General features: G+C 36.5%; 1 protein-coding gene across 1 annotated transcript; it reads left to right on the top strand.

Moving 5' to 3' along the window:
• The first annotated feature begins 11,722 nt into the window (after positions 1-11,722).
• LOC126656714 (uncharacterized mitochondrial protein AtMg00810-like) lies at positions 11,723-12,595 on the top strand. The gene has a single exon (XM_050351320.1). The coding sequence runs from the start codon at positions 11,723-11,725 to the stop codon at positions 12,593-12,595; it is 873 nt and encodes a 290-aa protein (XP_050207277.1).
• Positions 12,596-12,868: the final 273 nt, after the last annotated feature.

Below are 12,868 nucleotides of genomic sequence, written 5' to 3'. Positions count from 1 at the left end.
CCAATTCATAAATCCATATTCTCTCCGTTAACTATATAACTAATCAAATTTAAATTCTAAAAATTTAAATTTGCAATCCTATAGCCATATTAAAAATTTAGGGACACTTGTAAATTAAATTTATCTTTAAATTTAATTTACCTACTCCCGTCTAATAAAATATTAGACACGTGGCTATATTTTAACTCTTAAATTTTCGGGTTATTACATTCTCTCCCCCTTATATAAATTCGTCCTCGAATTTACATATACTTACTTTTCACTTATAATCCAAAATTTCACTTATACTTAATCTCACTTCATGCTTCGGAAAGCATAGCACCATCTTGTCTGGCGTTCTCAATCATATCTCTCTTACTCGCTGTTGTTCTTATCATCTGTTTGAACTTCCGTTCAGCAACAGATTATCCACTTTATATACTCCCCTTGATCCTATAACTCGTATAGAATACCTTTTACTCCTTAGCTTAGCGTCTTGCAACCATTCCAAGGACTAATCTCTAGTCTTTCTTGTTAAGCGATCCAAGTAGGTTGGTATAAGTTAATACCATTTAACTTACTCCAGGGTTATCATAAAACTAGGTTACCTTTGCTAGCTTCTGATAACTCCTCTTTTAGTATATCACCTTTGTCGCACATCTTTATTTACTTTATTATTCTTTAACTTTTCTTTTGTTTTCTTTTCAAACTTAGCTGTTTGTTTATGGATTATCTTATTATTGAGATGACTTATAGTATGTTTTATAATTACTGTTTCATAAACTAACTACTCATCTTTTACTTTCCTTACATTTCTATACCTTGTATAGAATGTTCTTTATTTACTCCTCAATCTATAGTAACTTCCTTATACAGATTGGGTAGCTGATCTTCTCTCTTGCAGGAATGTGGTTGAATAGGTGTGGGTGTGGTTATAATCTAACTACCTCACTATGAAACACCTTCTAACGTCCTTCACAATCATCGCAAAACTATATTTCCATTACTAGTTTTCGGGATTTTCAATGTTAATTGGACTTCTTAACTTCTTCTCCATATACATATCTTCCTTGATCACAGCTAACAGTTTTCATAACTGTGCTATAGCTGTTACTATCATGTTTAATTAACTGACTATCAACTTTAGCTCCATTTTCAAAACATTTTACATTTAAAACAAAATGTTTATTAAATATTTTTCAATTTTAGTCGGCCATGCTTTACGCATTTCTGGCCCGACACTCAAAATACATGTACGCTACATGTATATTCCGTTACCAGTCAGCCTAGACTTCACAGTCATATGGCCCGGTTCTCGGAATTTATCTTTTGAAATTACTGTCTCAACACAGTTTTCAAATTCATTTTGTATACATATATGGAGCTTATGTTGACAATTTCAAGCTAACTAAAGTTTACACTTATTATCGTGATCACTTGCGCTTTTGGCTCACTGCCAAAATTCACGCAAGTTTCACAGCATCACCTCCATCTTCAAGTATCATATACCTCTCCGTTCGACGATCGCAACGGTTAAAACTTAGATAACCGTCCTGGGATTATCCTATCCCAATATCAAACCAATCTAACGGTTCGATCACTAGTTAATGGGGTTTCACTATATTCTGTTAGTTTCCAGATAACATCTGAAACTTACTCCTTAAGTTCACTATTTTTTTTTTTATCTCCTTCTTACCTTGATAACATTTTCAACTTATGTTAATCCAAGGTTTATTATACTGTTTAAGTATATTATTTATTCATTAAATAATTAAGAATCATTTATTAATGAATACCTTGTTTGACACGACTTCACAAAGTCTGTCAGTCGTTAACATAATTAACGACTCTCTTTATTCAAATCAGAACTAGTAGTGTAACTACTTGGTTCTGAAAATTATTTTCCTTTTCATCATCTTTCTTTTAACTATTCGTTATTATTTGTTGGTTAAGTGCTGAGGTTTACTCCTCTCAGACTTATGAGTTTTGGTTCATCTAACCACTCGTTTGGATTTAAGAGATATGTCCTTTACTGACATCTGCTCTGTCTGTAAGACCAATCTCATATCCATTTTAATTAAACACATGCGTATGACTTTGTTCACCGACAGTTACTTGAAGTCAAACTAACCGAGTTGTGTTTAATTAGATCCTACTCTCTCTTATCTTAATCGCAATTATCTTCTATTATCTATTCTTGAACTTCTATTTATCATAAAAGTCCATTACTAGACTTACATCTCAGTCTATTTCAGAGTAAGAATGTAAATTCTCACTTCCTACTTTTCTCAATCCTTAATAACTTCTGATGTTTCGGAATGAAACATTAGAATCCAGATCTTTATTGTTTATTATGAACAATAAAAATCACATCTTATCTTCACTATCTTGTATCCTACCTTGACTTTATTACAGAGTTTTCGTTCGAGTATGCTTACATTTTAAAACAAATACAGTTTGTTTTGTAAACAAATTGTTTCTCAACAATTTATTTCACAACAATTTTATTTTATAAACGAATGGTTTCTCAAAACAATCGTTTCAAACATATGTGCATTTACACATATTCACTCACATATACAAATATATGTGTGTACCAGCTGGATTTTTCTTTAAATTTATCTCTTCAAAACTGTGAATCTAACAATTCACGTTTTAAAACTTTTGTACAATTGTGGCTCAGGGTGATGACATCTCTCATCCCCAAAGAGTTGCTATACAATCCTCTTTCTCTTTGATATACAATATACATGATGCATGTCCTAACAAAATCATTTTGTATAGATATATGGAATTCAAGTATTCCTTTTTCTATAGTGATTGTTGCAATATGCATTCATGATGCATCTGAGCACAATAATACATTCTTTTAAAATAAAACTGCAATACTCACTTTGTAAGCTTCTTTCAAACTACTTCTCCGTAACATTTCAAGTTTCTTAATCCTAATAATTTATCCTCACATTAGGATTATTATTGCTTCACATCATTTGGTTGTTTATCAATAGTTATTGATTTCTATTTTAAGGATGCACGTTTCTAACATCCTTAACTTGTCAATTCTCATTTCTCATTCATCTTTTAATGTTTACTTATATGTGTATTTCTTTTTGTTTAAGGATATAATTTATATCTGTAGTTTATGTTTCCAATTCTATCGTGATATTGAAAACACATAAACATACTAACTTAAACATTAAACACATAACTAAACATTACCTGACGATGATCGCGAAGACGGAAACGCCTCACGAATCATCGGGCCTTTACCTCGCCCTCCGCGGAATTTCAGTTTTCCCTTATCCTTTCCCCCTCGCGGAACAAAGTAGGGGTTGTAGTGCCTCGCGGGTCCAGAGTTTCCTACTCCAGGAAATGTAGCAGTAGGTTCTTCAGGTTTGGTGTAATAGTACGGCTGGAGGGGTATATCATTCCTCCTCAACTTACTCTCTATCTGCTTCGCACGCCCAGCCAGATATGCCACAGAATCTGACTTTACCGCCATAAGTTCCTCGAACTCAGGCCCTAAACCTTTGACGTACCTACTTGCAACTTCCTCACCATCACGAACTAACTCAGGTACTTCTTCACATAAACGCATAAACTCAACAGTATATGCCTCCACATTCAAGTCTTCCCTAGTGTACTTGTCCATATAATCCCTCAGCCTATCCAAACTTTGGTTCTCTTGCACCTCCCACTCGCTTACGTATTCCCATGACTGATTTGGCGAGTGTCTTATTTGCTGTTGAACCCTCCTTAGATGGTCCACCTCAGCCAAGAACTCTTTTACCTTAAATCCCAGATAAGCTGACGTAGCAGTCGATTCAGACACAGAGCTATGGCTATTTCCAGTACTGTTTATATCTTCATTCAACATTCTCTCTAATTCCTCTACTCCAATAGCATCCTCCCATATGTCCATGTCACATGCTGATGTTGAGTCAACAGCCTCTATGGGAACAGATGTATCAGGTATAACAGGCAAACCTGGTACATTATGTGGATCAGACCCCACATGCGTATGAGCTCTACTAGGCCCAGACATACTGAAACACATGAAATTTCAGCATAAGTACCGTATGTAATAGTTATAGAAAAATCACATTTTCATATAACAGGTATCAACTATTAAACCTATATAAGCAAAACATATAACAATCACACACAATTCAGAGAAAATCTAACTATTTTCTCGAACAAAAATTTAGAGGAAATCTTCGCTTTGTCCTGTGTTCAAACAGAACCATTCTCCTCAAATACTGGTCATCTGTTCTGACCATTTCGCTCCATGATTGTAACGTGTTTCCAACTTAGGAACATCTCACATGTTCTATCAGTTGTAACGTATCTCGAACACAAGAACAACTCATGTGTTCCTGATCAAAACATCAATACACACTACACACATGTATAGTTGCTATCTATAGCTGATTGTATTCAATAACTGACAACTGATCAAGACATGACTCGAATCCTATGTTGCTGCAATAGTTCACTAGGAACTCTTATGACTTCTAGTACCTCTACTTATCATATATCAGCAACAATACTTCGGACATTGAAGTCCTAAAACATTGCTCTGATACCACCTTCGTCACGACCCGATTTCCGCCTCGAAACTCGAGCCGAGACCGGCGCTAGGGAATGGGAATGGTTGTTCCGAAACCCGTAGCAAGCCTAAAACCTCTATAAATTTTTCGCCTCTTAAATATAAATATATATCGTACATCGCGTACGACCCGTTTTCAGAAAACACCGTTAAAACATTTTTCCGTTTAACGTGGAAAACACATTCTGAAAATATTCATATAGGCGATATCGCGCTTTCAGAAATGCTGGTTGAATAACCCTAGTTATTCTGACCCACGCGCATTTCTGAAAACCGGTGCGGTGGTACAGGGACTTAGCTCACGTGCCTTGCCTCGCAGGCAGCCCTGTTTCAAACCGCGCACCCGAACAATATGTTTAATAAAATATATCGAACACTTTCCTTTTCAAAGCGTTGTATCAAACATATTTAAAAACATGCACAGCAGGCACACAAACGTAAGGCCAGCTAAAACTACACACAGTGTCTTTGCAGACCAAAGACACGAAGCTTGGCCACCCGTAGGGGACACCATAAAACACCATATGCCTATTGAGTAGCCACTTATTAGAGCTAGACAAAGTCAGGTTCCTATCAGAGTATATAGACAGAGGAACCATGACGTGGCTACAGGCATATCAAACCTATATACACTATTGCAGCATCTAAGAGTTTAAAGTGTTATTTACATAACAACAGAATAAGCTTCCCTGATGGAAAAGGATGGAAGCTCGACCAGACCCGGTAGCTAGGTACCTGAAAATGATAAACAACAACGGGGTCAAAAATATAAATATTTCTGAGTGAGTAGATAGGTTTACAGTTAAATACCAAAATCGCATATATACAAAATATCGGTATATAAAAATATTACCAGTCCTCGATCCAAATGAAACCCTAGTCCTGATTACGTTATAGTGCTATCATATATATAATGCATATGCACAACTCTTGTTTAATACAGGATGAGCTGTATACATATGTATCACAGCCATCTTGACTCTGTATAGGGTTGCTGGGCCGGAACTTAAATCACTGCCACCTCAGGACTACCCATTAGGTTTAAGCCGCTTTATAAGCATCTGGCTTAAAACCTAATCTCAATATGTATGCTTATAATATTTACCTCTCATCTAGTTCATTAACACCGGTGATCACACAGTCCTATTGTTGCCCAATAGATAGCTCGTTTCAGTGGATCTTCCTTGGCTAAGTTTCATACTTAGTGCGATTTATGATTTAAAAACAATTGAATACTAATATTCAAAAGTAAACAAATGAACTCACAAACACCGCTAGGTCTGGAACTTAATCCTGTGGTTGTGGTCAGACTGCTGGCTAGCTGGTCGGACTAAACACACAAAGCAAACAGGATAAAACACATCAATATATGTTTCCTATAAAATTTCTAGGTCCTTAAACCCAGATCTAGGTCAAACATATAATCATATAAACACGTAACACTTATGGTCTGTTTTCTTTTAAAACCATATTATAAATTCTCATTTTGAGAAAACGTTCTAACTTCTCTCTAGAAGTTATTTTAGGTATCACAATACCTAAAGAAAACCATTTATAGTATAGACCTAATTGTCAAAACAATTCTCGGTCATATACTAAGCATTTAGCAAAACCGATTGCTAAATCTTCAAAACCGTTTAAACGTTGACTTTAACTCTTTTAAAGTCCATTATAAACGTTTAACTTTACTTTTAAAATATCATTTTAAAAGTATATAAGTTTAGGTTATAAAACCTTTTCACTTTCTTCTAACGCAAGTTATCGTTTTTAAATAACTAACTTTAATTAAAAACATTTATTAAAAATGTTTTAGGTTCGGTTGGAAAACACCTCGGGTTATTAGGCGAAAGCACGTCGGAATCGCCCCCGGAAAGTCTTCCGAAAACCGAAGAAAATTCAACCCCAGACCGCTCGTTGGGGCAGCTGTGCGTTCGCACAGCTTAGTGTGCGTTCGCACAGCACAGTGTGCGTTCGCACACTGTGCTCGCACAGCACAGTGTGCGTTCGCACACTGTGCTCGCACAGCTCACTGTGCATACGCACAGTGGGCTGTACTTCCGCACAGCCCCAGAATTAAAATTCCGGGACTTCCCGTCCTGCTTAAACGTCCAAAAACGCAATTATAACGTTCACAATCACGTATACACAATTCAAAATCAATACGGACGTTTAAAACGATAATTCGATACGGTAAGCGTTTATAAACGAGTTTATATTCGAAATAAATCGATATAAACGTTTAATACGGATATACTACCTCGATTACTTGAGTAATCGTTGAAGAAATGGAGTTAGAATCGAGAAACGGACGAAAGGAATCGGAACCGCCCAAAACCCTAGCTCACGTCCTCTGTTGAGAGGAAGCAGGTGTTCATTTGCTTTGCAAATGAAGAAATGAGTAATCTGTACTCATTTTAAAGCCCAAGCAACATATATATACTATTAGGTTAAAGTGCGCTTTAGTACTAGCTCAATCATGCACTTTAAACCTACTTCTAAACTAGTCGTCCGTAGCCTAAACGGAAACGACTTCCAAATTTCGTGAAACTTTTACCAAAAATCTAATAAAATATAGAAAGAATAAAAATATTATTTTTATTCCCATCCAACTTATATTTTATTCTTAATAAATCATTTTTTGATTTATTAAGTCCGCATTGACTGCGCTTGATAAAATTTCTGCTTCCAAATTTTATCAAATTTTCACGATAACCTTTTTAAAATATTCCGCGAATATTGGCATCAAAAATATTCGCTAGGGACTTATGAATTATTCTGCACCCAATTCATAAATCCATATTCTCTCCGTTAACTATATAACTAATCAAATTTAAATTCTAAAAATTTAAATTTGCAATCCTATAGCCATATTAAAAATTTAGGGACACTTGTAAATTAAATTTATCTTTAAATTTAATTTACCTACTCCCGTCTAATAAAATATTAGACACGTGACTATATTTTAACTCTTAAATTTTCGGGTTATTACATGATGTTACTGATTTTATTGTGACTGATATAGTTATTAATCATGCTAAGGAGAAGGCTGATAATGTTGTGCAGAACCAAATTGAAAGTGGTGACAAATCCAGAGTGACCCCTATATCAAAGATAGAGAAGGTGATGGTATTCTGAAAGAAAATGCGTTTAAGGCCCTAGTTGATAATCTTTTTATGGATGGGGTTCCTGTGCTTGGAAAAATCGGTGGTAATCTAAAGTTTGACTCAGTGGGAGATGGAAGAAAGGCTAGGATAAACTCTAAAGTGCTTGATATTGACAATTGGTGTCTGGAACATTATAGGAGTGAATAGCTCCTTAAACCAATAAAAAATGTGTGCTTTAATTAATAAAAGTAAGTTGGATGTTTTTGGTATTAGTGAGACTAGAATTAATGCTAGTCAGTTTAATAAAGTTTGGAGTAGTATTAAAATAAGTTGTGGGTGTTAAGATAATTATTATGCTTTGTAAGGGTATTATAGTACTTTCTTTTTCTAGTTTATTCTAGCCTATATAAACTCTACTTGTCTTGTTTTAGGGTTTTAAGACTTTCTCTTCTATTTGTTAGCCTCCATTGCTTTGTATCTAAAATTTCTATCCAATCAATGGTTGTGGATTTCTCCATTTATGTTATCATGGTATCAGAGCCAATTTTTCTCTCTCTTACCATTAGTTTAATCTCGTCCACAACTTCGCGGATCCAAATGTTGGTGAATTATTTGGTAATTCGGAACGATTGCGCGGCTGTTGAGGTTAGTGATTATTTGGTAATTCGGAACTGTTGGTGAATTAATTTTGGTTGTCTGTTTGTCTGATTGCTCGTCCTCTCTGCTCGTCTTTTGGGTTTGTTCTATCTGATTCGTTAATTCAATTTGTTAGTTTTCTATTGATTTCTTTTTAATATGGCTAAAACTAGAGATGATTCGCTTCAAGCAGTTAGTGTTCAGTTAGATGGTAAAAATTATGCGTATTGGAGTTATGTGATGAAAAATTTTCTGTAGGGTAAACAAAAGTGGGGCTATATTTCGGGTGCTTTTGTCAAGCCTGACGACAGCACAACTGCTGATTATATGTCTTTGTTAGATAAGTGGGAAGTTGCTAATTCCAAGATTATTACTTGGATCAATAATTATGTTAAGCACTCGATAAGTACTCAATTAGAAAAATATTAGACAACTAAGGAGGTTTGGGAACATTTAGCTAGACTGTACACACAGTCTAACTTTGCAAAACAATGCTAGTTGGAGTCTGATATTCGTGCTCTGCAGCAGAAAAGCATGAGTATTCAGGAATTTTATGATGCTATGACAGATTTGTGGGATCAGCTGGCTCTCACAGAATCTGCTGAATTACGAGCCTTTGGGCCTTATATTGCACAAAGAGAGGAAAAGAGATTGGTACAGTTTTTAATGGCTCTTCGTGATGAGTTTGAAGGACTTCGTGGGTCCATTCTACATCGTCATCCGCTGCCTTCTGTTGATTCTGTTGTTAGTGAACTTTTGGCTGAAGAAATTCGCCTTAAGCCTTCTGTTGCAAAGGAAGTCTCTACGGTCTCTACTCCATCAGTCTTCGCCATGCCTCCACGACCCAATTTCAATTCGCAAGCTAGGCCTTATGGAACTGTTGCTCATGATGAATGTAGTTTTTGTAAACAGAAAGGTCATTGGAAATCACAATGTCCAAAGTTGGGTAGAGGAAAACAGCAGTTTGCTCAGCAACAGCCCCATCAGCAGCCTCAACAATGGAGTTATCGCCCGCCGGCTCCTCATAATGGACCTCCTCTTCTTCCTCGCCCTCATAATGCACTTACCACTTCTTCTTTAGATCCATCAATGGTTGAGCAATTTCAGCAGTTCCTTGCATCTCAGCCGCATGCCATGTCAGCTTCATCTCAAATAGGTTTGTCATCTAGCTCGTCAGGTATATCTTCTTCCTCCTGGATTTTAGATTCTGGTGCTTCGAATCATATGTCACCTAATTTGTCATCTTTTACTTCTTTGACCCCTAAAGTTTCTGTTCCTGTTATGAGTGCTAGTGGTACACCTATGCCCTTGCAAGGCGTTGGTTCAGTTATTACACCTTCTTTATCCTTATCAAATGTTTATCACATTCCTAGTCTTACTTTAAATCTTGCTTTTGTTGGTCAAATTTGTGATAATGGTTGCTTAGTTTCCTTTTCTTCTTCTGCTTGTTATGTTCAGGATCCAAAGTCTCAGGAAGTGATTGGGACAGGCCATAGGGAAGGAGGACTTTATATATTGGATCAGCTCAAAACTCCTAAGATTGCAGTTGTTGTTCCTGGTGTGGATGTTTCGTCTTTTTATTTGAGTTAGTCTTCTTCTGTGTTTTATTTGTGGCGTTCTCGCCTTGGTCATGTCTCTAGGTCTCGATTACAATTTTTAGCGTCTAAAGGAGTTTTAGGAGATTTGAAAACTCATGATATTTCTGATTGCAGTCGTTGTAAACTTGCAAAGTTCTATGCTTTGCCTTTTCCTAAAAGTAATACATTTTCTATTGCACCTTTTGATCTTATTCATTATGATATTTGGGGACCCTCTCCTGTTTCTACAAAGGGAGGCTCCCGTTATTATGTCTCTTTTATTGATGATTGCACTCGTTATTATTGGATTTATCTTATGAAACGTCGCTCAGATTTTTTAGGCATCTATAATGAGTTTCGATCTCTTGTGAAAACTCAACATGCAGTTGTTATTAAATGTTTTAGATGTGATTTAGGAGGCGAATATACTTCTCATGCTTTTAAGGAACTTCTTGCTTTAGATGGAACAATTTACCAAACTTCTTGCACTGATACTCCTGAACAAAATGGGGTTGCTGAAAGGAAACATATGCATATTCTTGAGACTGCTAGGTCACTTTTATTGTCTGCTAGTGTTCCTAGTGAATTTTGGGGTGAGGCAGCTCTTACTTCTGTTTATTTGATTAATAGGATTCCTACTTCTCATAATTCTGGCTTATCTCCTTATGAGAGATTGTATGGTTGTCCACCAGATTATTCTTTTCTTCGTGTTTTTGGTTCTACATGTTTTGTTCTTCTTTCTCATGTTCAACGGAGTAAGTTAACTTCACGGTCTGTTATATGTGTATTTCTTGGTTATGGTGCAGGACAAATGGGGTATCGTTGTTTTGATCCAGTCAGTCATAAGTTATATGTTTCTCGTCATGTTGTCTTTCTTGAACATATTCCTTATTTTACTATTCCTGACCGCTCTCACAGTATATCTATGCCTGATCTTGTTTGCATTGATCCTTTTACTACTGATGATGATGAGCTACCTCCTGCTGAGAATCCTGACACTCCTATTGGCCCCTCAACTACCCAATCATCTTATGAGACGGCGGATACTACTGAACATCGATATCCTGTCTGAAATCGTAAGTCTACTAGACAACCTGATTTTGATTATTCTTGTTTTTCTAGTTCATTTTCTTCATTCCTTGCTTCTATTCATTGTCTTTCTGAGCCTTCATCTTTCAAAGAGGCAGTTCTTGATCCTCTTTGGCAGCGTGCTATGGCTGATGAGCTAACTGCTCTTCATCAAACCCATACTTGGGATTTAGTATCTCTTCCTGCAGGAAAACGTGCTATTGGTTCTCGTTGGGTCTATAAGATTAAAACAAAGTCTGATGGGTCTATTGAAGATATAAAGCTCGTTTGGTGGCTAAGGGTTATTCTCAGGAATATGGTATGTATTATGAGGAGACTTTTGCTCCTGTTGCAAAAATGACTACAGTTCGAACTCTTATTGCAGTTGCTTCTGTTCGCCGTTGGGAGATCACTCAAATGGATGTTAAAAATGCCTTTTTGAATGGCGACGTTCATGAAGAAGTCTATATGGTTCCTCCTCATGGTATTGATCATCAACCTGGTGAAGTGTGCAAACTTAGGAAGGCTCTTTATGGTCTTAAACAGGCTCCCCATGCCTGGTTTGAGAAATTCTCTACAGTGATTACTTCTCTTGGTTTTTGCCCGAGTAACCATGATTCTGCTTTATTTGTCAAGTGTACCTCGACTGGTCGAATTTTGCTTTCTCTTTATGTTGATGATATGATTATTACAGGTGATGATGTTGTGGGATTAGCTTGCTAAAGTCTGAGTTGACTCGAAGTTTTGCTATGAAAGACTTGGGTCCCCTTCGTTACTTCTTGGGTATTGAAGTTGCGTCTTCTCCAAAAGGGTATCTTCTTTCTCAATCTAAGTATATTTCTGATATTTTTGAGCGTGCTCGCCTCTCTGATAATAAGACTGTTGATACTCCGATTGAGCTCAATGCTCGGTATTCTATTTCTGATGGGTCCCCTCTGCCAGATCCGAGTCTATATAGGACAGTTGTTGGAAGTTTGGTTTGTCTCACTATCACTCGTCCTGATATTGCATATGTTGTTCACATTGTCAGTCAGTTTGTTACTTCTCCTACTACAGTTCATTGGGCTGAAGTTCTTCGTATTTTGAGATATCTTCATGGAACTCAGTTTCAGACTCTCTTGCTTTCATCTGCTTCATCTTTAGAGTTATGTGCTTACTCTGATGCTGATTGGGCGGGTGATCCTACTGACCGCAAATCCACTACTGTCTTCTGTATTTTTCTAGGCAATTCTCTTATCTCTTGGAAAAGTAAGAAGCAGGATGTTATATCTCGGTCTTCAACTGAGGTCGAATATCGTGATATAGCTTCTACTACTTGTGAAATAGTTTGGTTGCGATGGTCGCTTGCTGATATGGGTGTTTCTTTGCGGCGACCAACTCCTTTACATTGTGATAATAAGAGTGCTATTCAGATTGCTCATAACTCAGTTTTTTATGAACGGACTAAGCATATTGAGATTGATTGTCATATTACTCGCCATCATCATCAGAATGGCACATTGACGTTGCCCTTTGTCTCTTCTTCTTTACAGCTTGCAGATTTGTTTACCAAATCATTGTCCTCTTCGCGCTTTCGTTTTTTGACTGACAAACTCTCGATGCTTATAGCTATCGCATCATAAGTTTGAGGGGAGATGTTAAGATAATTATTATGCTTTGTCAGGGTATTATAGTACTTTTCTTTTCTAGTTTAGTCTAGCCTATATAAACTCTACTTGTCTTGTTTTAGGGTTTTAAGGCTTTCTCTTCTATTTGTTAGCCTCCATTGCTTTGTATCTAAAACTTCTATTCAATCAATGGTTATGGATTTCTCCATTAATGTTATCAGTGGGATGGGGAGATAATTTATAATTACGTATGCTCCTTATAGCCCGTCAGTCAAACACCTCGGCGTC

This window comes from Mercurialis annua, linkage group LG7 (genome assembly GCF_937616625.2).
Source record: "Mercurialis annua linkage group LG7, ddMerAnnu1.2, whole genome shotgun sequence".
In the NCBI taxonomy this organism is placed as follows: domain Eukaryota; kingdom Viridiplantae; phylum Streptophyta; class Magnoliopsida; order Malpighiales; family Euphorbiaceae; genus Mercurialis; species Mercurialis annua.
The sequence above is the reverse complement of the archived record's forward strand: the minus strand, read 5'-3'. Positions and strand labels throughout refer to the sequence as shown.

What these genes read in the sequence shown, in the direction of transcription:
- LOC126656714 (XM_050351320.1), top strand. Translation starts at nt 11,723, where the DNA reads ATGAAAGACTTGGGTCCCCTTCGTTACTTCTTGGGTATTGAAGTTGCG.